This window comes from Cotesia glomerata, linkage group LG1, assembly GCF_020080835.1.
Source record: "Cotesia glomerata isolate CgM1 linkage group LG1, MPM_Cglom_v2.3, whole genome shotgun sequence".
NCBI classification, from domain to species: domain Eukaryota; kingdom Metazoa; phylum Arthropoda; class Insecta; order Hymenoptera; family Braconidae; genus Cotesia; species Cotesia glomerata.
In genome coordinates this window covers 27,434,703-27,462,679 of record NC_058158.1, presented here as the reverse complement: position 1 = coordinate 27,462,679, position 27,977 = coordinate 27,434,703, and the positions used below count along the sequence as shown (strand labels likewise).

The 27,977-nt window shown below is 29.5% G+C and overlaps 1 protein-coding gene across 1 annotated transcript; it reads left to right on the top strand.

The window, feature by feature from the left end:
- LOC123268574 lies at positions 1–27,115 on the top strand. Its single transcript, XM_044733794.1, has 18 exons — positions 1–137; positions 917–1,190; positions 2,465–2,751; positions 3,112–4,829; positions 4,907–5,984; positions 16,431–16,539; positions 17,889–18,013; positions 18,455–18,877; positions 18,960–19,062; positions 19,420–19,605; positions 19,926–20,137; positions 21,079–21,179; positions 21,661–22,004; positions 22,082–22,453; positions 22,548–22,910; positions 23,570–23,783; positions 23,852–24,097; positions 24,176–27,115. Exons 1-18 carry the CDS (start codon positions 1–3, stop codon positions 24,307–24,309), a joined length of 6,426 nt encoding a protein of 2,141 aa, XP_044589729.1. The 3' UTR covers positions 24,310–27,115.
- Positions 27,116–27,977: the final 862 nt, after the last annotated feature.

The window sequence follows — 27,977 nt, the reverse complement described above, 5'->3', positions numbered from 1 at the left end:
ATGAATCGGCGAGAAGATCCACTGCTCCGGCAGCATTGTAATCGTTTACTTCAACTTGCCGAAACAACCAACATCAAACCTGGGCATGGAAGTGGCAAACGACGAGGCCAAAGATCGTCCCATGGATTTAGTTCAAGGTAAACACTTACTTGAATATACATATAAACAAAAAAATTAATTCAATCGTCAAATGGGTTGGAATTTTATGAATTTTGTGTCTACACCGTAAAAAATTTTTCGTCAAATTTAACCCAAAAAAGAATATTAACAACTTTTTTACACAAAATTAGTGTTAATTCAACACAATCAGTGTGTAACGATAAAGTAACACAGCTTTGTGTTAATGTAACATTGAAAAAGTGTTACTTGAGTCTCGAATAACATTTTTGTGTGTTGAAAAACGGATCGATTGAACAACACAAACGATTGTATTAAACCAACACGCTAAAATGTAAAAATTTAACACAAAAACTTTAACATATTTTACACAATGACGAAAATTTTTTTACTGTTTACATATAATCTAACAATAATAACTGCTACATTAAACAACAAAATTTCAATTTTAAACTTGTTTGCATTTAATTTTCTGTTTCTTCGTGGGCTTACTCTTACAATTTTTCATAAATTCAAATATTTAAATTATAACTTTTCTTTAAAAATAAATTATTCCAAAGAATTCAGTTCAGTGAAACTATAAATTAAATTTTATGAAAAAATTTCCTTCACATAACTTACATTCGTTGTGTAACTTTCTGTACGAAATATTATTTTGCCTCAAATACCGTATCTATCGAGATGTTCATTTATATTAATAGAGATATTCTTTCAATGTATCAAATTCTTAGCTCTTTAGCAGCTCAAGTTAAGTAAATCTATTACGGTACTCTACCAATTTACTCATTTGCCCGTATAGCACTAATGCCCGGACGACGCTTCAAGATATCGTAAGGAATGATCCAGGATATACGTCTAATATTGAACATCTAGTTTTCCCGGATCGTAAGGGTAGCAATCCAAATTTAGCTAGTCACAGTGGATCTTCATCCTTTAAGAACAAGCCCAAAAATGTAGGGGAATCTAATAATGCCTCAACGGCTAAGTCAAAACTAGTAGAAGTGATTGCTCATCCGTACATGAGAGGATTATCATTTGAAGATGCAGTTACAACCAAAAATAAATCCTTTAACGTAAGTCAATATTTTTTTCATAATTTCTTATGCAAAAAAAATATTACAATATCTATTGCATAATAAATGTATTATTGCTATTATCTTATGATTTCAGATTTTTTCGATAATAATTTATCTTTAGTACTAGGAAAAATTATTTACTTCTGTTAATATTTGTAGATTCTTATTGTAACATCCTATACGTATATAAGTCTTAACCGTGTTTTCCTAAAGTGTAAATACTGCTAACACGAATAGAAAATAAACTGAAAACTTTAAGTACAACTATTGAGGCAGTGTAAATAAACATTGTTGGGAATTCGCTTTTTTTTTTTTTTCTTAAAAAATCACTATACACACAAACAAAATTTATCTTTCAACTCTTGCAGAAGTAATACAATAGTTGTTGCTGTTTTTCTTTCATAGATCACCATTCATGTTATTTATATTGTTGTTCTTTAAAAACCAGAAAAAAAGTATATTTTGTTTCAAAGAGTTCCAAAAATAATGTTTCAGTGATTTGAATTGCATCTTTTGATATTAGTATAAAAAAGTCACCTTTATTATCTCATACTAAAAACATAATTAATAGATTGAAGAAAATTATTTAATTAATCAATTTTAAAAATATATATAAATTAACATGACAATATTCTACCATTTATTGATGATTTAACAAAATTTATACTTTTCAGTGAAATAAAAAGAAATGAAACTTACAATTAGTTTAACTTTGACTTTGAATTACTTAAACGAGTAAACTAATCAGGAAAAGATAAAAAAAAAGTATTTTGTGGCGCGATTTAATTTTCTAAAGAAAATGTATCGGCTGATTTTTGTATGAAATATCGCTAACTATAGTTATAAAAAGTAAAAGGAGGAAAAGTATTATTCTGGCTTATTGTTTAGAGAAAATAGAAAGAGCGATACGCAACCACTTAATGGTAAGTTTTTTTAATCATTTCAATATAAAGATGTATGTCAGTTACTATGAATTTTTTAATTGTGTAATTAGCATATCATATGAAAGAAAAGGGAACTCTCTGCGTAGATTTAAAATATTTTGAATTTTTATCACATTTGACCTTATCTCAGAAAAATTGAATCTTTTAAAACGTCATTTAAATGAAAGCGTAGGTTTCAAGTTTAATTATATTAAAAAGATTTTTTTTAAATATTTTACTTCATTCGAGTAATCTTCATTAAAAAAGTGAAGTAATTTGAAAAAAATTTTTTACATATGTGGTTGATTTTTATGTAAAGGAATTCTGACGAATGATTATACATTTTAGGGTACCTCATTAAACGGTAGAGGAGATCCTACTGTAATTACATCATCCGGTCACCAGCCGAATTTGGGATCAGCATCTTCTAACTTCAAGCATCGTCGATGGGTTTCACAGCCTTCGCAATCGTCAAAGCAACATTCGACTGATGGCGGGGGAAGCCACGTGGGTTCCGTAGGCGGTACTGGAAATACGACATCGGTCCAACAACCTCGACGCCTTAGTCCCGCGTCAGACCCAAAAGAATTAAATTCTGCAATATCTTCAATAGGAACCAGAGAAAAATCAGAGAGGTATAAATTACCGCAATTATTGTCACTTTACAATGAAATATATTTGTTGTACTTATTCCATTTCAAGTTCAAACAGTTTTGTAATTAATATTTTATAAGACTAAAGTGAATTGTAAAGAACCTTGAGTACTTTCAAAGATGCTGAGTAAAAGGTGAACGTAATATAAATAATAATAATGAAACTAATTAACTTAATTGAATTTTAATTCCAACTTGAAAATCAAAATAATAATAACATTTAATTTAATTCAATAAGTTTGAAATTTCAGTAATATACTATTGAAAATTAATTAATATCAATTTATAACACAGATAATAATAATAATAATAATATTAATAATAATAATAATAATATTTTAGAACGGGAAATGTATCAATTGTACATCTCCGCGGTACATCTTCAGTGGAATCACGTGAGTCCTGGGAAAATCGACAAGCATCGAACTTTTCCGAAATTCGGTCAAAGAGCTACAACCGTGCGAGTTCAATACCAGGTTTAAAACGTCAAGATGCCTCAATGACAAGTGGTGTGAGTATCGGAAATACATCTTCTTCAAGAAATCGATGTCAAGAGACCCAAAGTCAACGGCGTCGTGAAGCAACAAATTCATTACTCTCGGGAGGTCGCAGTACATCAGGTGAGCTTTTCGTCAGCGGGAATTGTAGTAGAGAATTATCTCCGGTACGGTGGTGTGACCATGATGTAGATGGCGTATATCTCGGGAGATCGGGATGGGTTCAAGTTCAACAACGGTCTCTCGATGAAAACCGTAAGATCAAATACGAAAGCAATTCCCAAGCGAAATGTACCGGAAATAGCAGTGCAGTCACTGGGACTATTCCACTCCCACGACGAGCAACTGTCAAGCTCATAGACTATCACTGTAGCAACAGCGAACCAGGAAAGCGCTCTGACTACTTAAGAAGTCATACTTTAGACTCCCACCGGCCAGATTTCCTAAAGCTTAACAGTTCCGAATATGAACCTCCCAGTGGTTGTGCTTCACCTCACAGTATTCCCGAGTCTTTTTCACCGCCATCAATAACACCGATCATATCACCACCGCCAGCATTCCAAGACGCCTTACAAAAAAGAGGAACGCGATCTTCCCGGTTCAGTACAACATATGGAAAAACGCCTTTTCTTCCCAGATCTAATGCCATTGTCGACAGTGATCTCATCAGTCCACCACCTTCACCGCTGTTAAACAAAAATTGGAGCTCATCAATACCGTCGTCAACTAAAAAATTATCAAACATATCTAGCAAGTCTCGATCAAGATGTCAAGGACCGTCTCAAGGATCTGGAAATTCTATTGTCGTTATACAGTCAAAGCAAGATAGCAAGCAATCTCGTCTTGCTTCTGCCAAATCCTTAGAAGATCAGTCAAGTGCAAGAAGATCACAATTTGCTCAAAGATACCTAGAATCTTCATCATCATCATCTTCTTCTATGGGATTCCGTAGTCTTGATAGTTGCGTCAACAGAGTAACAATGCCGTGCTTAACTGAGAACACAGATTCATCTATCGAAGGTTATGAAGATGGTGACGAAGACGATAATCCAGATTCATTGTTGAATAGCGCTGTTTCATCTCCAGGGACACTTTTAGACTTCTCTTTCGAAGGAATGATAATAAATCATGAGAGATTATCACCCTCTGGAAGACAATCGCGTTTGGGGCGCAGTCACCAAGCATCAAGAAGATCACCAGGTTCTTCCGATGGGGGTAAATTGTCTTTTGATTCCGGCTCATCATCTTCGTCATCTAGCAATAGTACTGACCGTATAGAAAGATCACCAACTCCCAATAGTTATAAACGCTCAAACCAATCCCGTCAACAGCATCAAGGGTATCGAGGTACTCTTGCACTTTCTCCGGATTCATTGCAAGCTTCCAGAGTTCGACGCTCAAAAAGTCTTCAGTTACCGGAAAAAAGGTCTCCAGGATCTAGCAATCTTCAACAGCAATCATCGAGGGAACACTATCATGAAGCAAACGAACCTAATAAAGCCCATTTAAAAGTTATCAACGACAAAAGTATGGGACGAAATAAAAAACACATCTTGACAAATCGTAAGTAATTTCAATTTATTTTTTTCTTCTATTTTGTGTCGTTAAATTAAAATTGATTTTTTTTTTCATTTGGTTAGGTAAAACTCATTCAACAGAAGAAACAGTAAACGTAGAAGTTCATCGGGATCCAGAAATAGTAACTGAATATCTTTACGGTACAAGAAGCCGGCCAATGACAAGGAATGTCCAATCAGGACGTTATGATAATCGGGATGATAAAGTTGATCGGCGGAATACAGCGGGTGCATGCGATGTGTACTTTATCTCGGCAAAACAACCACGTCAAAAACAGGCTATTATGAATTATACTCAACAACAGCAACAAAAGTCTTCAAATAAACAATTACGAACTCTTCAACGAGGAGTAACAACTCCGAATACAAATTCATCAGTACCATCTGCGGAATCTAAGACACGATGCAATACCAGCACTTGTAATTTTTGGCCTCATTGCACTCAGCGGGAAACACTTTATTCGCCTAATCTTAATCAAACATCCATGAAGTCATCTCAAAGCTATCCATCTCATCGTCGGATGTCTAATGACAATATCATCAACCACACTAATCGAGATCGTGACAGCGCTTGTTCTTCACCTGCCGCTCTAGATATAGTTGAAGACCGAGATATGAGAAAATCTCGCCAGCGAGGAGAACATTACTCTTCAATGTCGAAATCCGAAGAACGTGCGCCTAAAAGTGTATTGAAGCAACCCCGAAGATCACCTGCCGGATCGCCAAATGAACTAGATCAAACTACGCGATGGGAATATCGAAACACCCATGGAGATACTGTAGGCCAACGTGTGTCTCCTATACGATCTAAAACAATCAAAAGATCTCCTAATGGTGGCGGCAATTCATCAGTCACTAATTCATCTTCCTCAAGCAGTGATATTTGGGTGACAACTTCCGATCGGACCGTTACAAAAAGTCCTAAAAATCCTAAAAGCAGTGGAGGATCAACTCCTATAGATGATGGAATCTCAGGATCATTGAAAACTCTTCTTGACCCTCAATCTGATTTATCAAGGCCTGGCAGTGCACCAACGAAAAGAGGAGCTTCTCCAGAAGAAGCAAAACATCTCGAGCCTCATCATAGGTCTTCATCTCTGCCTAAATCATTTTTGTCACATGAGTCTACAAATACTGATGGGTGAGTACTTATTTTAGTACTTAACTATTTATGTTATCTATGTCGGTGAAAATATTCAAATAGCAATAAATTAACAGCAACAGTTCTTAACTGTTTATAAATTAAGAATGTTGTTTAATTTTCATTGTAATATTTAACAGAAAACCACTATTGTGTTGTTAGACCACTAATCGTACTATTACTATAAAGTGTCACGCCTCAAGAGAACTATGTAGATAAATATAAATACCCGGGGCATACTATACAAAGTTAATTGCAATGTCTTCTATTTATCTTTGTTATTAGTTATTAGCAACCACAATCAATTTATACCCAACTTACTTAAAATATTTGTACAAAATGTTATTTAATAACTATAAATTCCAGAACTTTAGTCCATTGTTCTTTAGAAGTATTTATTAGCTATGTACAGCATGTATAGTTAAAAATAGTTTTAAAAATTGATGAAAATGCTAGTGATACTTGCAATACCATTTCATTCTATAATATAACATGTCAATGGATTTCGTTCAAGCGAGACGATGAATATGACGTTGGAAAATAATGATGTAATGACAAAAGGTTGCTCGCGTACGGAGCTATAACTTATTCTGCCTATTCGGTTAGAACTTTAACAATTCACATCATAGGCAGCCGGGTTTGCTTCGATGTTTTTCTGTCACATACTCACCCTCCAATGAAATATACTACGCCCGAAGCACACGGACTATTTTTACTGGCGTTTTACTACCAGCCTTTGGTTAAAAATAAATAACTATATTATTTTATCAACTATTAGTAAATAATACTGAGTTTCTCGACGAATACTAAAATGTATATATTCTTTTTTTAATGAATTTTATGGACGACTTGAAGCAAACATAAAAGGAAACTGGCGTTCAATAACAAACAGAAAAATCATAAAATATAATATCTGGATAACGGTTTTATAATTTAGCATACGTAGACTTGTAATAAAACGTATCGTATTTATAAATTTATTCATCAACACACATATATATTACTTGAATAATCCTTGAAATTTCCACATTTAGAAATATGAGAACTCAACTTTTATAGTAAATGTCAGAATGGATAAATTAAATTTTAACTTTTAGTAAAAGCTTCTATTAAAATGATTAAATCATTAAAATTTAATAATTTTACTAATGAAGTATAACTTTTAAATGCAGCCCACTGTAGGAAGTGTAGTATAATGAACTGATGATGATTACAAAAAAAAAAAGTAATTGTAATTAACGAATTCAGTATAACGAACTAGCTATTTGCATTGGCTTCCTTTGTTAGTCTTCCGATCTGCAAGAATCAGTGCAATTGAACTCACTAAGTATAAGATGATCATGAATGGATCAATAAACTGCGAAGATAAAGGGATTAAATGAGATAATCATTTTTCTTGGCGTAATTTATTGAAACGCTGTTTGATAAATACTGTATGTTAATTTGAACTTTTATGTCGATAAAATAAAAGAAATAAAAAAAATGAAGCCAGCCGGTTTATAAATTGCTTTGTCATTTCATGCGAAGTCTATAAAAAAATTTAAAGGTGGCTTTTGCAATAAACAAAAATGATTGGACGATCGAGTTATACGTGACAAAACAGTAAGTGTAAGAGCAGATCATGATCGTAATAAAACGACCGTTGAACTTTATTCGATCCATGTAAGGATAGTATAGGATGTATCTCGCTAAACGTCCCTGTATATAACCGCATCTATACAATTGGTAAGGTAGGCGCCGTCTGTATCATTTATCACACTAATATTAAGGATTTTTTTCATGCAGGAAAATTCAATAATCTAGTACGGATATTTATAATACTATTGTTAGATTAAGAAAGTCATTTAGTTCGAGAAAGAGACATAAGATTCAATGCTAGTCGACCCACTATGAAATTCATACATGAATGTGAATGATTCAATAAGTATGCAATAAAAAACTTGTTTTTAGTCGCAAGAAATTATTATTTTGTATATTTAGCTTGTAAAAATTGTAAATTTAACAAATGATTTTTTTTTTATAAAAAATTTTAGTGTAAATATGATGCCTAGGTTATCAGAGTAACCATAAACCGGAAAAGCCAGAATTATCTGACTTTTTGAAAGATATAATCGGATAAAATCATAAAAAAATCAGGAAGTGTTTATAATAATTAAGCTAATCTTCGACCATTAAAAATTAGGCAATTTTATTTTTGTTACAACTAATCTTCTATATTAAATATGTACAACATTTACACAATGTTTAATCCGAAAGAATTCTGAACAATAAATAGTAAAATAATAATACTTTATTTTTACAAACTATCTCTTGAATTTCTGTGATTTCAGTTATAATGCCGTATCCATTAATTTATTCATCGAATAATTACATTTTTATAATCTTGCTAATAAACAAAAAATAATTTTAAAAGAGCCCGTTTTACTTCTTCCCCCGACTTAATTTTTTTTTGTTTTTGAATTTTTTTTACTAGAATCAATATTCAATTATAAAGTAAGAGCCCCAGTACCTGCTCACTCCATGTATTTATATGTCTGCATTTGTGAATATAGATATACAAATACATGGAGTGAGCAGGTACTGGGGCTTTTACCTTATAGAAATAAAATTAAAAGCTAATTAAAATGAATCAATAAAACAAATACAAGAAGTTAAATTATCATGGAATTTAAAAAGGTTTTCTATGTTGCTTTCTCGATTATACAGATAACTACATAAAAGTGAAAAGTTCATAATTTCATAGGGCAGAGTTCAAACACTAGTTTTAGTGAAAAAATTATTAAAAATTGGTTTATAGAGATAGTGAACCCGAGAAATTTATACGGGTTAGCTGCAAGACTATTGATCTCATCCAAAAATATCCGACTAATAATATATCTTGCTCATAGATATTCAGCTGAAAAAATAATAGTTCTTCTCATCAAAAAAGATGGTACTATTTCACATGTACTTTTTAAGTTCTATTCTATACCTAAAATTTTTCCTATAAAGTTTTGATTTAATCGGAAAATATATTAAATTTTTAGCTAAATCGTCTCAGTTGTTTCTGGAAAAAACAGTTTTTCTTTTATTTATTTATGTGCTTGGATAGTAATTAAAATTAAAGGTTTGAATTTTTTTAGAACAATATTTTGAAAATATAATTATTAATTTACTCACGTTTTAAAAATTTTTCGGTTTACATCCACATATATCTTTGCAAATTACAATTCGGATAATTATAGAACCATTATAAGCGATATAACTAATCAATTTCATCCACAGCCGCCTGTTTGTATCTAATTAGTACAGATTTGACACAGTTGCTGTGATGAATTATTGTGTATAATTGAAACATTGATCATTTTTAAACATTAATAAACTTTAAAATATACCATGATAAATAAGATAAAAAAAAATACTTTATTTTCATATTAATTTGGCAATTGAATTGATACTCTGCATAAAAAAGTTTTATTTGAAATATCGAATTTTTTGCAATAAGGTCAACATTTATATAATGAAAGAAAAATGTATATGTTGACTAGGTCGTTCGCAATAAGTCGGTGAATATCGATGGTCCCGACGGGAATTATATTTTATGCAGATCAACCTAAAGTTTCATTATTCAAATTCATCATTGAGTATTTATATTTTTTGGATTAATAATGTTTGTACACTTTCAATAAAGTTTAAAATATATTATTATCTAAAATAAAATTAAAGTTAACTTCAATTTAATAAATAAATACAGTAGTAAGTATAATTATTAATTATAAAAGTTTTAGCGATTTCTTTAATTTTTAAATCTAAAGCTTTTTTTAATTTTTTTAAGCTTATATAAAAATGAAGTAATGATAATAATAATTGCCATTGTTTTTTGGATACTCCAAATAAATATATAATACGCGAATATAAAAAAACTAATATCAAATTATTGATCTATCTGTAGTAAATAGTGAACCTCTCAACTGAACTGTTTTTAATTTTTAGAATACAAACAACTGGTGGTAAGCTCACTAATTAACCCGGCTGATGGTTATTATACTCACCTCAGAGTATTTTTGGAATTTTTTTGTTTGCGGAAACCTCTAATTAGTGGAATGGTTTTCACACAAAAAAATTCATGTAGAGATAACCAATATCATGTCAGTTATAAACACAATCCTTGTCAAATATAAATGTCAGGTATAATTAATTGAATTAAATGCCGCTGACGTACGTGACATTATATATCTGGAAGTACACAAACATAATAGCTGCCATAGATGATACTCGCAAATAAAAACGAATGAAAGACGTCTATATGTATGTAAGTATGACATTCCTACCTGCGAACTGTGAAGCACCGTGAGCTGCGAAGGAAAGATGATACACCAAGTAGACCGATGGTAACGGCTCCGCGTGGCGCTGCAATCAGAATTGAAAGTGTAGTCAGTCGGCCACCGCCGAATCGAGAGCATTAGTATGAAATTTTTCAAACGTTAAAACACGTTTTTTCTAATAATATTAGTATCATTTATAAAAATGTCATTTAAAAATTTGCTTTATTCTGTTTAAATGAAAAATTATTAATTTTAAGTCATAATCTTTTGCTAATCTCTGAGTCATCTATAAACATTCACGTCACATGGATTTTGTTTGGAATCGTATATCCAATTTAAAAAAATATTCCAGTGAAATCATAGTTTTATTTATAAAAATATCATTTAATGCGTATTAGTATTTTGTCAAATGGAAAAATTATGAAAGCATTGAGTTTTTTTAATCGTGCACTCGTGGTGTTTTAAAAAAACTAAGTTAACATGTTATGTGTAAATTTTACATAACAATGTGCATCAAAGTTTCATTCAAACTTAATTAAAATGATAAAATCAATGTATGCTGGTGCTGATGATTTTTTTATCGCAAAAACTCACCAGAATTTATCTCTGAGACATAATTGGCGCAGCCACCTGCGCCCACCTGTGATTCAGCAGCTGTAAAGACCTAGAATATATTAATCAAATCCCGGACAAAATGCAGCAATTTAATATTAACGATATCAGGTAGAAAATATTCTTATTTTTTACATTATTTATTTTAATTTACATTTTCATTCTTTTAATTTTTAGCAGCTTAATTTATAACGAATTGCATTTTACGAATATTAATATTTATAGTACATGTTAATTACACCTGAGACAGTATTATATTAAGGACCGTAAATTAACTGGAGGCGTTAAAAATAATGGTTAAAAATAAAGTAATAAATAAACCTTTGTATAAAGAAGATTTACAATGAAGTGGCGTACTTGGGACTGTCATAATTATCGAATATGCATTTTTTATCTGTCCCGAATAAAATAAAGAAAAAAACGCATTAAAAAAAACACGAGTTATCAATGAAATTGGAGTTTTGCCGGCATCCGGTGAGCGAGGCATTGTGTTCTTGGAATAGCAGATGAAAGTAAAGGGAAGAGAAGCAGTCACGCAGCCGAGCTGGTATACTTGAAACTAGTTGGTGGTCTCGTCCTAAACGTTTTGTCGGTCTACCTATACAGGTAACGATGTAGAAAGGGATAAGGCCCTTTGTTTGCGCAATAGACCAATGCTTTTGGGCAAGTACTTCCTGCAACTGCAAGCAATAAAAAATTTTTATTATTTATCATTGCATCGTACAGAGCATCTTCAACAATTAAAATTCTTTGTGCATTTTATGTAAGAAACGAGAGAATGTATAAAACTTCAACTGCGATAGTATAACAGTAAACATCCACCACTTATTTTTATATTTTATTGCTATTGTTAGAAAAGCTAGACTGAATAATTTCAGCTGTACTCAAAATTAACATTTTTTCAGCTGACTAATTCAACGAATCGTTATTTATATGTCTATACACTTGAGCTATTCTGTAATGAAGTTAAGGGCAGCTGAAAATCAATAAAACTTATATAAAGACGTCTGATGATATTACTAAAGACTACAATAAACAATAAATAAATTTGAAGACATTAATATTAATAATAAAAATGCTGCCAATTTTCGGGCGCTCACTTACGTAATTCGTGTAAGATTAAAGCTTTCTGGTTCACAAAATCGATAGCAGGGAAGTAACCGGCAAGTTAGACAAGGTCATTGATCTATACTCTATACTTTTTACTGTAAAATATTTAAGAATTTTACGTCTGTTATGAGCATCTTTTTTTTATTGCTCAGTTTTCGTGAATTTTTTTTTTAACTTTTCAAGATCTAAGGTTGATAGTTTGAATAATGCAATAAAAGTAAAATGGGTTAAATACTTAAATGTTTAGCATTTTAAGATGGCTGACTTGAATAATAATTTATATTTTTGCTGTTTAACATAAATAATGCTCATACTTGAACTAATTTTTAGTAATTGCACAAGTTGGGTAATAATAAATTACTACCTCCGACTTTCACAATTTTAAGAATTTTGAAACATTAAGTACCAATTATGCAAGGGCTGTCAGCTTAGTTTATCGATCATTCTAATAAATGAGCTTTTGGAATATTACCCTCTAGGAAACTCCGGTCATACTTCAGTTCATAAATACTGCAGTTTTTTTAAGCTTACCAAAATAATTAACGTCAATAATAATTAATATTTTTGAAATTATCGAAGTTGTAAACATTTTTGAATATGGTACACTGAAAAAAATAATTTAAATTACTAAGAAAATATGATTCAGTTTAAATTAGTTTATCAGCCCTTAATACCTAATCAAAGATTTGAATTCGGCTCTTGACGAGGGTTTCAAAGTTACTTTTCGTTATCTAAACCCTTATCTAAAAAGTTTTTTTTTCTTATTGCTTTCTCTAAGATTTCCTTTTAATTAAAAAAGTAGGCGTGGTAATATATATTGATTTCAATCGAATATTTACTCAATACAAATAAGTAGCGCAAAATAAAATGAAATTTATGTCGACTATCTTTCACATACAATCCATAATAATTCAAATGCAAAGTTTCCAGCCGTTCACATATCAAATTTTAACAACAAAAATGGAAACATAACACAGTATTGGTAGTCAGTACGCATATCGACATTCTAATTAGCAAATTGTCTAACTTCATTTTAGAGAATCTTCTATTTGTACGAAAAAAACAATTAGTTCAAAATTTATTATCACTTTAAAAAACCATTTAATATCATTAATATCTAATAGATATATAATATTTAGGTTTAATCATTCAAATAATTTATAATTGGATTATTGCTACATCAAAACGTTAAAAAAATCATCCTCTAAAAAATAAGGAGTTAGACAAATTGCTAATTAGACCGTCGATATGTAAATTTGAATTTTCATTAATTTTGTATCTATTTTTTTACATTTATTATTGAACGATGGCAGTCTGATCGTTGGGTATGAAGTCAAGTGCACGTCTATTATTCTTTGGATCGATATAATTTCTTGACGTCTACGAACTACTGAGCGAGGAGGTACTATAGTTCGACCTCTATTCAATTTACACTACACATTAGAAAATGCACATGCAAGAATATATGTATAAATTTACATAAAAAGATAAATCGACACTTCATGGATTATTCGTGCCAGACTCGAGATGTCCTGTAGAATAAATTTTATGACCTCATGAGCTGCATATAAAATTGATTGTATCCATTTCACATGTGTATTCACTCGATTTTCAATGTTCTAGTTGAAAAAAGTTTCGCTTTTATACACTTTTTCTTTAATTTTGAAGTTTACCTATTTATCTATATACTGTAAAGAAAACGGTATTAAAAATTGACTTATTTTGATACCGCTCGGTGTTAAATTAAATTAATACCAGTGTAGGCTATGTACTTATTGGGTGTCAAAATACCGAAGGTAGTGCTTAGATAGTGTGCAGAGAAAATTAGATCGTAATTTTGTGTTTTTTAAATTTACTTATTATGATTATTATTATTATTATTATTATCGTATAAAATAGATCATTTCAAAAAACTTGATTGTTAGTCATCTACAAGTTTTCACAATCAATTTTTTATATATTTTATAAAATTTTAGCGATTCAATTAGTAAAAGTGTGAAAAAATTTTTCTAAAGATTAGATTAAAATGTATACGTTTCAGATTTTTTTTGCACATTTTTAAAACTTTTTCTGACTTTCAGCAGAGAAATATTTCTACAAGGGTAGCATCGGAAATTTGGCAACATACACGGTTTGGACTTAACCCGGTTTTTTTTTTTTTTTTACAGCATTTACTTGTATATTTAACTGGTGTTCCTACCCAAAATTTTGTATTTCTGTACCCTTAGTTCAATTACGTAACAATGTGAGTTGAGTCGTAAAAACAAGTATAAGCAGTAGCGAACATAAAGAATTGAAAAAGTAAGCTATTGATGCTTGCAAAGATCCGAGAAATCTTTCATCTGTCTTTTGAGTCTTTGTATCCAATAAAATGATTTAGCATTAAAAAAGAAAAGACTATTTTTTTTAGAACAAAGTAAACACAACCCATAGACATGTATTTACTGTCTTAGTTATCGGCTTGTTTCAGTTATCGACCTCGTAACGATTTCACGACAAAATTTTGCAATTTCTTTAGCTGTGAATATAGTTGACAGTAAGGTTAGAGATGTACTCAGTCATTCTTGACATTACTAAAACGATGTTATATACATATAACGAGCCATTTAACACTGATAATGATGGATTATCATTGTTAGCATATATTTGACATATTATTTTGGCACAACATATGGCGTTGAAATTAAATTAGATGTTTTCAAAGTTTTCAGCTGATTAATTTTGTGTTCTGCATAGCTAAAATTCTAGATTTTCTTGTTTTGGCACCTTATTATGAACTAATAATTGTCAAACTGTTCAATTAATAGTCAAAAATATAATTTATTACTTAGATTTTTTGACAAATATCTACTAAACAGAAGTGACAAATTTTTTTAGACTTTCTCGTTTATTTTAATCTATGCACGCAAAGTTTATCTCTTCATTTCACTGTAACTCTTATTTATTTCAGGATAAAGATCTTATCAAAAGTAGGCCATGAAGAATTATGCAAGAACGTGTCACATAAAATTTCGCTCCTGAAAATAAAGTGACAGTTACATCAGTTACAAAAATAAGAAAAAAAAATAGTGTGTATAAATGTGGAATACGTTGATTAAATTTAATATTTCATAAATATCTGTATTCTATAAACGCGAATACTGAAGCTAGACAGGATATCCGGAGCAGAAAGGGGTAGCTTGAAAAATTTTTAATCTTGTAGTTGCAAATATGTATTGCAAGAATATGCGTATCTAAAATATGAAGACCCTGAAAATTTCAAACATCCTTTTCAATTGAATCCCTCGTGAAAAGCAAATTAATAAAAAGTAAATACTACAATTTCTTGCACAACTTATATCTAAAAATTTAATCTATTTCTTAAAGTTGTGAAAAAGCTTGTAAAAATAATTCCAGAAAAATTATTGAAGTAAATATCTCAAATGTTTTATAGACTTCAGGGTGGTATTTATTTTTTTTGCTCATTCTTTCTTTGGATACCGCATCACTTCGCAGGTACACAATTGAATGATAAAAAGATTAGTGCATTACAATAGTATTATAAAACATTTGTAACTATACTCTCTCCTGGAATATATTTTTTATGAAAGCTATTGCCATGATTCGATGCAGAACTGTTGTCTATCTTACCTCATGTTAGCTGGGTATCAAATTATACAGTACTAGTTCTCATGCCATTTAATTAAATCTGATCCTTCGAGACATTTCTTAGAACAATTCCAGTGAATTTGAAACCGGATTTTTTCAACATGCTTTATGTGCTAATTAAAAATATTTGTTAGATATGTTATTAAAACAGAAAACCTCTGCTAAAAAGGATCTGTTATTAGCTCACTATTTAAAATTTGGATTGAAGTATAAAAATCTGTCTGGTCTATAGGAAGACCGTCTGTGGAGAAAACCGGTTTGAGATGCGCCTTTTAGACTCCTCCATATCTTGACGAGCATTGATTGGATTTGATAATATATATCGTCAATAAAATCATTTTTTTATTATTATTATAAATTAAAATTTTTAATGATTGTGTTTTTTAAATTGAAAATAAAAGTTGATGATATTTCATAACCATGAAGTAATAATTGCACTGTATTAATATTGAGAAAATAATGGGAAACGTGGGAGTCACATATGTGCACAGTGTTACGTATTCAACCATATTCTCAGTGGATATTAAGTTCAATTTCTCTTATTTCCCGATGTCGAGTACTGTAATTAATTCATATACTATTTTATAGCCTCCAATTTTTACAATTTTTCATGTCATTATTGTATGTATGAAACAATCAAATGAAAGAAATACAAAACTATAGTCACGGAAATTCCTGAAAAAGAGTTCACTACTCGCCATATATATTTGTCCTTATTTATCATCTCTTCTTATGAATATATTTACATATTTTATCCTGTCTGTGTTTGTAGGGACGAATTGGCCTCAGCTAAACAGCGTTCCGACGGGTCAAAAAGATCTACGCCAAGCCCTCGTTTAAAACCTGACGATTTGTCTTTTCCTCACACCGCACCTGGTTCAGTAAGTTTATTTAATACCTGTAACAATATTATAACTCCTTACTTTACACTATAAGTTTTTTAAATTTTATCTCGATAATGTTTGGAACGGAAGTACTTATTTTATATACTCACAACAGTAATGATAAAGTACCTAGTTTTCCATTTTTAATATTTAGTATATGGTATTATTAATTAAATTGATTATGTGCGGTATTTATTTCGTAGATTTGAAAACGAAATATGAATACTGTATTATTGTATCTATTATATAAGTATATTTTGATTCAAATTGACAAACAATAAATAACATTTAACTTTGTCATGATTACATATCTGTCATAATATATAACTTCATGGATCGAATATTGATATCAACCGAGTTTTGTGGGTTTACTTAAAAGCGTTCAATTTTAATTAAAACGTCTTTTTTATGATGTGGTGGATGTTTAATTATAGAACGAACCGGTTAAATTTTATCAATATCCTGCACTGGAAAAATTTGCGAGACAACTTTCGTAAAGAACGTATCATTATTGTGGCTGTATAAAAAAAGACTAATCAAAAAATGAATAATTTTTAATAAGCATGATATTATTTATATACGCAAAAAAATAATAAATTTATGATAGACAAAAATATATTGTATTTTATGAAGAAATTTCTTTATACTTCTCAGCGATGAAATCTATATTGATTTATCAATTTAAAAAATAAAAAAAGAACAAAGTTGTTTCCTTATTCCGTAAAACTTTCAATTCTATAAAAGTTTTATGTTTGTACTTTAAAATTTTTTGTAAGAACGTATTATTGAATAATAAATTTCAATATAAATAATAATTTTAACAATCAAAAATGAATTAATAAAACATTGAAAATTGACTGTGTAAAAATAAAGAAACTTTTTTATTAATAAAGATACATCTTGGAAGTATCCATGAAAAAATAAGACCTCTATAAAAATTTATTGCTATTTTAAATAATATAAGAGTATATGATGTGTTCTAATATATAAAAGTTTATAAGCTTCATGGGTGCATTGTTGATATTCTAAGCATAATTATTTGTTTATTCGGTAGTAAATTTTTAATAGCGTGATGTTAAAATAGTGTTATGATTACTTAGCTATCATTAATTATATTTTAAATTTATTCATTTATTGAACGTTCAAAATATTTAATAACTCAATTCTGATTGTTTATTTTACTGTTCGAATTTTTGAAGCTTTGCAATTAATTACTTCCGTTCCAGCTAAATAATTATCAGTTAATGCTTCAAAAAAATTAATTATTCTTCTACCATCAAATAGTCTCTTTTTTAAGCCTTAACTTTTTCATTGAATATTACAAATAAATTTATGTATTTCTTTAGCCATGTCATCAGTCAATTTCTCGCGAGACATCAACAGAAAGGAGACGAAAAACTCTTGGGATAAGTCGGACACAAAGACGCATAAAAGCTTCCAGTACTCCAGCACTTCTTGACCAAGATGAAGGGTACTGATTTTTGATAATTTATTTCTTACTTTTCTTCCTATAAGCTTTTCTAAGCTCATATCAAAGCACACTGTTCAAAAATTATATCGAAAATTTTAGTTGATCGTAAAAAATATGATATTCAATTTTTGGCACAATGACCTTTTACTAAATTTAAATTCAACTGTTAGCAGTTCTTGTGTTTAAGAAAACTATTATGGCTTATTATCATTGTCATACCAGAGATAAAGATTTTTAAGTCTTTCATTATCGTGCAAACACATGTCAAATCAATTGAATTTTAATAAATAATAATCTCAATCATGTCCATCTTTTTTAATTTAAAGAGTCATACTATACTATTGTTTTTAGAAAGTTATATCCTAAATGAATGAATGTAAACAAATTTAAAACTAGTTTTATGATAATAACAAAAGTTTCTTTTGTTGTTGTTATATTTAGCCGATTATGGTCGAGCAATACAAATCAGCACGCTAATGACGAGGCACTGCGTAGACGTGATTTGAATACAGAGCATCCATTAATAGAGGCATCAATTCCTTTCGCGCATCCACGTCTTCAGAAAGAATCTAGTAGGAATAGCACACATAATGAAGTTCAATCATATCCTTCTTCCAAAGACGGCATGCCACAAAATCAGCACGAAAGTGTAATTCAAAAATTTCGTAAGAGTTTTTCCCTGAGATTTCATAAACGTGGAAGTAAAGAAGGAAGTACTGAAGTTGATGGGCAACCTAGTGTTCTTTTACCCCCTGAAAATGATGGAGATTCATCTGCAGTGACCTGTATCAATGTAGACGATCATAAAGAATCTATTCCGGTCACCGAACAACACAAAGAAGACTATGCCGATCAAAAATTTCGGTTCGTATCACTATTGATTTTTGTTTATCAAATACAAAATTCGAATAAGAATATACATAATATATTTATTTAATTTAAATAGATTTGGACCTCTCGTCTGGAGATCTAGTAAAGAGAGGAAAAAAAATAATAAAGCCGCTCGTAATGCTAAATGTAACAGCGGTGACAGTGGAATTCAAATTGAGGTAAAAATTTTATAAATATACTTTACTTTTTAATTTCCATTATGAAATTATTATCTTAATCCTTAAAATTTTGTGACTATGCTTTTATGTATATATACATTTATCTAGTTATGCAATGAAACATTGAGAAATCATTTAATCTCATTTTTATTCATTTTTGTCTAATTTTTTTGTTTCTATTGAATAAAAAAAATGTTTTTTTTTTTATCATTGCTCAAACATTTTTGTATGCTCTGTTTTATTATGTCACTTATTATGTATTGCCTTTTGATTGTAAGAAGACAATGTCCTACAACTAGTTCACAAAGTACAATTAGAATTATTATTATTATTATTATTTTATTTTTTTATTTTCAGATAACTGGAGGACGGTCAACTGAGGGCAGTAGCGGCGGAAATCACGGTGCTGGTGATAGTTCTGAGTCACACGACACTGATGCACCAGATGAAACGGATAGTCCTCCGGCTCTTCGACGCCGGGTTAATGGAAAATCTCGACCACAATCCGAGCTCATCAACCAAATACTTATAGATAAATTTAAGGTATTTATTAGATTATTATTATCTTTACTCAGTTTTAAATTTTAGTTCGGTAATGATAAAATTTTAACTTATGTATATGTGCTATTATCATTCGTACGTGTTTGTATCAGTAATGTATATATTATGTCTATCACCACGGCATCCTCTAAGTTAAAAACAGGAAACACATTCCATTTCAGTCACCATTTAACGTTTTATTCAATGTAACATTTGGCAATTTTTCGTAAATAATTGTAATTTTTATTGCTGTAAATTTTATTGTAATTTCAGTTTTTAATGTGTGTTCTTATTACTTAAAGGATTGTTAATAATAATTGTAGACGGATATTCAACAAAATCGCTCTTCTCGGCAGTATAACGTCCGACGAACGAACAGCGATTTAGGTGGACAAAGATTATTTCAGTGGGACAGCAGGACCTACGGTGGTCAATTATATTACAGAAGAATGTTGTCAACACCCTCACCGATAAAAACACGACCACCAAGACTAAGTCCGAGACACTCCTCTCATGATATCGTTACACTAAGAAGGTACACACTCAATAACTAATTTACTTAGTTGTACTACTAATCCTTTTCATCACCACATTGATTTAACGTTGCTTTTATATGTATTTATTACATCAAGCCTAATTCAAATTTCATCTATTTTTCATTAAACAATAATATTTTTAGAAATCGCGGTCAATCTTTAGAAATTCCGGCCACTGATGTTTAATTAATAAATATTATCAAAAAATTGAACCGTTTGAACTAGAAAATTTTGCAAATTAATTTTATAAAAATCATTTTAAAAGCTATTGTAATATTTGGTTGCATTTTTATATTACTTTACAATATTATATGTTATTTTTTTTTTTTAAGTTTAATGTAGTCGCTTTTTAAATCATGCAATCACAAATTCATATTCAAATAGTATTACATTTATATACTAAATTAATTCAAATATCAAATCAAAATAATCTATATTAATCATTATACATAATATTCACTGCCAACTTCCCTTTATTTTATAAAAATTTACGGCGGTTTAAATTAAAAGTTATTTGTTCGACACTTTCCAGTAAATCAAAGGACAATAGTGGTAGGTAACAAAACGGGCACCAAACTATACTAATACTACTAATAACTAATATTACTATCAACTAATACTAATAATAAATCCTTGGTATTATTATCATTGGTCTGTCATAACACATCACCGTATTATTTGTCGTATTTAACGCATATCCGTAATATTGTTGCTGAATGTAATGTAATTGGTCAAGCTTAAAGTAATTTATTATCATTGACACGCTTATCAAATCCTCCAACAGAACTATACTTCCCCAGTTGATCACCTATTTTAAAACCCCTTGATCAATCATCGAATAAGTTACAATCTTTTCACTAACCCCTGTACTGGTATTTTTTGAATTATTTTAATTTACTATAAAATACATAAAGTATACTCAAAATTATTTTAACCGCAGTAACGTCAGGGGGAGAAACTCTCGGACAAATTTAAGACGATCGTTGAGTCAACCACTCGGGATAAATCAACTATCTCCGCTGATGCGCACCAAAACTGCAGGTGAGATGATTATTAGTTCAAATATATTTAATACATAGGTACTTATATGATCCAATCGATGAGACGATTGTAAACATTAGCATGCCTTCATGCTTTTAAGTACATCCTGCTGTATTTGCATGCTTTTATCGGAGGTAATAATGCACGCGTAATTGACTCCTGAATTAACTCTATATAGAGTATTACATTTCAATATTTACTTTCGACTCATCGATATAATTATTTCTCTTATCTGTAAAGCATTTTATCAATCGTTGATTGACTTGTGGTAAAAGTAGACTGCATGATCATCTGACAATTATTAAAAACAATATAGAAACTCGAATAATTGCATACTTAGTGCATAAACATAAGACTAGAACGTTTAATTAATGCTTTCGTCAACAAGATTTCCCATGAGATTTGGTAAAATATGTATTTGATAATTAAAAAATTATCGATAAACAATATTTAATAAATAATTTTAATGTTTTAAATACAGGTGCTAAGTTTCCGGGTGGTACTGTCCTGTCAGAAGATGAACAGGATTTGAAATCAGGAGGTAGCGGTGGTACTGGCGTTATCGGAACATCCGATGACGATATGATGTCTGATTCAGAGTCGTCGATCGCTTCATTCTCAGAAAGAAAAAAGTCCTTTGAGCAGCCAATGGATGAAGAAATAGCGATACTTGCTGAAGCTGTATGGGATCATGTGGCAATTGAACCTGAAGAACTTGCTTTTAGAGCTGGAGAACTTATTGATGTACTGGATACACTAGATAAAGATTGGTGGTGGGGTTGTTGTAGAGGAGAACATGGGTGGTTTCCTGCAGCATTTGTTAGGGTATGTCTTTATAATAATTAAAGAACTTGTAATTTATCCATTTAATAATTAAATTTTCACGCATATTGCTTTATTAGTTACGTGTAAGTCAAGAAGAAACCGTAGAAGACTGTCTTGCAGCGATGGCGTCCGGTGTATCCTCAAACTCCCAATCACGGCGACGAACTAGTATATCTCTTCTCTCAAATGAACAAGTCCGAAGCAGTGTAGTACGAGAACTTGTGCAAACGGAACGCGATTTCGTAAAAGTGTTACGTGATGTTACGGAAGGTTACATCGCTGAGTGTCGCCGACGCATTGATATGTTTACTGAGGATCAAATAGAAACTATTTTTATAAATCTTGAAGATCTTCTAGAATTTCAAACAGAGTTTCTAAAAGATCTCGAGGCACGTATCGATTGGAATGCGCCCCATAAAAGCTGCGTCGCTGAATGTTTTCTTATTCACGTATGTTTAACTTAACAATAAAAAATAATATTTAGTTATTTTATTGTATATTTATTTATTCATAAGTTAATTTTTAATTTATAATTACATATAGCGTAACGGGTTTCGAATGTACTCGGAATATTGCAACAGTCATCCAATGGCAATTGTAACGCTTCAAGAACTCTACCGTCACAATCGATACAGCAAGTTTTTTGAAGCTTGTCGATTGATGCGCGGCCTCATCGAGATTCCTCTTGACGGTTATCTTCTAACACCCGTTCAAAGAATTTGCAAGTATCCACTTCAGCTTGCTGAGTTACTTAAATATACCAAAGTCGATCATCCGGATTATCATAAAATAAGGGAAGCATTAGATGCCATGCGTGCTGTTGCGGTTCTTATAAATGAACGTAAAAGACGAATGGAGAGCTTAGAAAAGCTTGCAGCTTGGCAACTAAGAGTTGAGGGGTGGGAGGTAACTTAATAAATTCTATATTTTACTTTTTAACGATTCTTTATGTTTTCATACAGTTTTATATTATTGTCGTACACTAAACAATAAATGACTTTCAAAAATTGTTTCATAAAAAATTTTTAATCTACTATTAACTGCTTCAAGAGTACCTTTAAGTTACACTTATTTTTTTGTTATATTTGTCAGATGATTAACTTGAACCAGTTAACCGGTTTGATTAATTATGGTAGTGTTTATAAAAGTTGATTAAATTCTTTCAATTAGTACATAATTGTAAAGACAATAGATTCGTTAAAATTATACAGGATAAAAAATTTGTAAGTCACTCTCCGAAATTTGAGCCATGTAAAAATCAAGTGTAAAAAATCTTACTGAACTATCCTGATTGAAATAAAAATAATTGGAATTGATTGATTCAGCATACTGATATTTGCTTAAAAATTTTTTCTTCTATTCAGCGTCACAATAAATTTGCTTAAAAAAATTTCCTGTTATATATTTTTTTCAATTCATTTGTAACTAGAATCTATAAGAATAACTTTTAAAAATAAAACTGAAATCTAAAAAATTTCATACTTAAATTCCGAATTCTCATAAAAAATGGAAATTAATTTTTTTTAACAATAAAAATTATAAATGGAATTTTTTTTTTGTTTCAGGGTGAAGATTTAATAGAAGTTTCATCCCAACTAATTTTTCAAGGTGACGCAGTAAGAGTAACGACTGGAATGTGGACTAATAACATCACTCTCTTCTTATTTGATCACCAGCTAGTTTATTGTAAGAAAGACATTCTGAAACGTGATACGTATGTATATAAAGGCCGAATTTATTTAGATACTAGTGAAGTGATCGATGTACCTGATGGTAAAGGTTCGTAAAATAAAACAAATAACAAAAATAATAAAAAAATAAAATTTTAAGATAAAATTTTATTACAGATCATCAACTAGGCGTTACTGTAAGACATTGTCTTAAAGTATACAGTTGTGTACGAGACAAATGGCTACTATTTTGCTGCCGAACGGCCGAAGATAAACGTAAGTGGCTTGATGCAATGGCAGAAGAACGGCGGTTAGTTGAACAAGATCGTAATGAAGGTTTAGAATTTCCTGCCGCCGCTAGGCAACTTGCTCGATTGGCCGCGACAAGACAAGAACATCGTAGGCCACCGATAAAACCTCGAAGTATGTTAAATCAGTAATATTTTTTTCTGAGATTAAATTAATGGTACATTCTCTGTAATATGTTTACTATTTTCTCAGATAAAACTTATAAAAGAGAATCGTATGAGATGCCCGCATTCCAGCCAAATTCTTCAAACTCTCTCGGCCGTAAAGTTGGAACGTGGTTTACTTTCGGTAGCGGCAAAAAAGGAATTAGATTACGGCCATCTTGAGCTAGGCCTACCTTCGTACCATACATTGACTTATGATCACTAGAACAAAACTTTGATCTCAATGGAGACAAAGTTGCTTTGTTGCAACCTATTGTCATTTTTTAAAGATACAAACTTTTTTTATGGCACGAAGGCTTATCTTTTTTATAATATGGCCAAACGAATAACGTTAATTGTGTTTTGGGATATATATCAGAACTGGGTTTGATAATATAAATCATTTATCGACGACGAAATATACTGTGACATCAACGAATGCCAAAGTTACATTAAGAAGGTATAAAGAATTTTATTTCTATTTGTATACTAATTTTCATATAGATTATAGATAATTAAATACTAAATAATAAATTATATTTAGATACATTGATATATTATTATAGAAACTTAGTATAAAATCTAATATACTTTTGTGAGTACAGTCATCACAAAATGCAACAATGTGCATCCTAAATTATTACTTATGCTAAGAATGAATATTGACTGCACATGGCATTGACTAGAAACCTATAGTCAATACACGACTATAGAGTAATTAGTTAATAATTATTAAAATTTTATCAATAATTTCAAATTTATTCAACTATCAAATAATTTATTCATTGATAATTAATAAAGTATATTTTTAGAATTTTTAAATTATAATTTTTTTATTTCGTATTATTTATTTTTAACTAAAATAGCTAATTTTTTGTTTAATCAATCTGTCTCTACATTTTTCTCATTTTCATCAGAAAAAAGTTCGAAAAATGAATAAGAATATGATTAATTTTAAAATGGAAGATTAATTTAATTTAATTTTTTTTACACTGATGAGCTCTTGTTCTATATTAATAAAGTTTATAATTGTATACCATATGTATTGGTCTACTTAAATACTAATGAGAGACATGGAAATATTAAAGGTTCGAAAATTAGTTATTGAAGTATGAGATTAATTGTAATGATATGCAATTTTGAAGATTATAATCCGACATTTGTTAACGGATAAATAAACACTAAACAGTATAAATTCGTACAGTGTCGAATTTAAGTATTTTCACAACTGAAAATTAAAGTCATTTTAAAAAAAAGACTGAAAGTGAATATTGCTTTTGAACTTGTTTTTCATTCGCACCTAATAGCTTAGTACAGAAAAAAAGAGCAATCACTCTTTTAAGCAATTATTAATACACAATGCAATAGTAGTGAAGAATTATTTATAATAAATTTCAAAGGTCGTTTCTACATTGTTTAGGTTTAACACAATATGTTTGCCACTGAGGCTGATAGCCATTGTATTTAAATAATATCGATTTTTAGACAAAACTATATTAAAAATTAATCTAACGCATCAACTCGATGAATTGGATAAAGCTGGAAGAAAGTGATCGCCACTGCCATAATAATACATTGTGGATAAATTTATCGATGATAAAATTGAGAAAAAAATGAAATCAAGTGGAGTTATTAAACGTCTTAACAACTTTTTACGTAGAATAGTATAAATTAACATGTTTTATATAACTGAAGTAGAAAGCGTTATAAACTGTCATTAATTAATAATAAGAATAATTTAATTAATGAATAACTATCGTAGTATATTCGCATCATAATAACTTGCTCGATACGCACATTGTTCTTTTTTAATCAAGTAGAAACTAATAATTATTATTATTATAAGCTTGCAAGCTTTGTAATACTTACCTGCAAATGCAACGATTACTATGATGATAATTTATATAAATAAATTGTCACACCCATTGAGTACACATATGTATACTGTCCCCATGGAGGTTTCAATACGTATAAACGATGACAATATCATGAATATGAGTATATAATTCCCTTACTAAATATTAATTGTAAAAAGAAATAACCTATTAATATATAAATATATACGTAAATAACGTTAGTGGTAGAAGTAGATATGGTTAATTTTATAAGTAAAATATATTTGTTGTTCAACATAAAAGTGTTATTTTTATAGATAAATTAATGATAATTCTTTATTGATATATTCTTCCAAGGAACATGAGTAATAATAACAATTGCTACATAGCAGCATTATTTAAAGAATGTTTTCTTGTTGAAAATATTAAAAATTTGTATATTATAATTATGATGCATGAATCACAATAATGAAAACAGTATCTAAACTCAAAAAGAGAATGATTTTTTTTTTAATGCATATCGTATCAAATCGATTCGATTAGTAGTATAAATAATTTATATGTATAAATTGTGTTTAACATGCAATGATTATTTCTTGATATTGTGAATACACGAATGAAATATGAATATCATAGATGTATATAAATAATTAAATTTAGTGAATGTTATAACTTATAACTAATGAAAAACAGACAAAAATTTTGAAGAGGAAAAAAAAACAATGGTATCTAAGAATTAATAGCATGTTGAATGGAAATTTTTTAAATCAGACTTGAAAAAATTGTAATTGATAATTGATATAAAAAAAAATAGTAAAGATAAAAGAAATAATAAGGCTAGAAGCCTTAAGAACAGGATATTAATATTAATATTATTAGATGTAAATAATATGATCAAATTTTTAAAAATAATCACAGTTTGAAATGAGTTAAAGTTGTTGAAACGATAAAAATTTGATCTTTAACTTCATTGTTATTGGCGCATATTAGTTGTTTGCCAATTGATTTATTGTTCTAACATACAAAAAATAATTTGTCAATTAGAAAAGAATTACATGTGCAGGTAATTGTGGAAAGCAAAAGTTGCATTTTTTTTTTTATAAGGATGTGGGTTGATATTTTTTTTTTTTTTTTAAATTAAACAACAGCTAACGAAGTAAAAATAATGTATGAAGTCTATATATCAGAAAATGTGATAACATAAAATCCACAAGGATCTTGATAAAAACCCATACTATTTATAAAATTGTTTAAAATAATACAAAGTTATTATAAATTTCCATTTTTTTACTTTGATAAAAAACATTTGAAGTATTATAATTTACTTTCATATTAACTTTCCACATATTCTCTTGTATTCTAATTGTTTTTAATGTAAGTGTATATATAATTTATAGTGTACGTTCGTTATTGTTGGAATTTATTATCAATATAAGTACGAATGTCAAAATATTGAGTTAAACGTATATGAATAAACATTTTATAATTGAAAATTAATTTAATGTTTTTTATTTTTCTGTGTATTTATTTATCTAATTGATGAAATTTAAATCAATTATTTTCTACAAGTATTGCTTAAATTAACATACTGTAAATTTTATAATAAATAATACTTTGGTTAAAATTAAAATGTCGGTAAACAACAAAGTTAAATAAATATAAATTTCTTAAAAAAATTAAAATTAATTTATTTACAATAAATTTAACTTGAAATTTTCATCAATTCACAATAATGAAAAATTAATTCTTTTGAAATCCGGAAATCCGATTTCAAATTGTGAGCTGTAATTAACTATTATTCACCATAATCTCAATAATTTCATTAATAATTGACTCTAATCTACACTATTATTGTTGTTTTTAAAGTAGGTGAGTTTATTCAAAATTATCGTTTATAGATAGAGCGAAACGAAGATAACTAAATAAAGAAAACAATAACGAGTGAAATCGATGAAAGGATTAAAAAAACACAGAGAACAGAGAACAGCGGTAAGCTCTGAAGTAGTTCTCGGATCC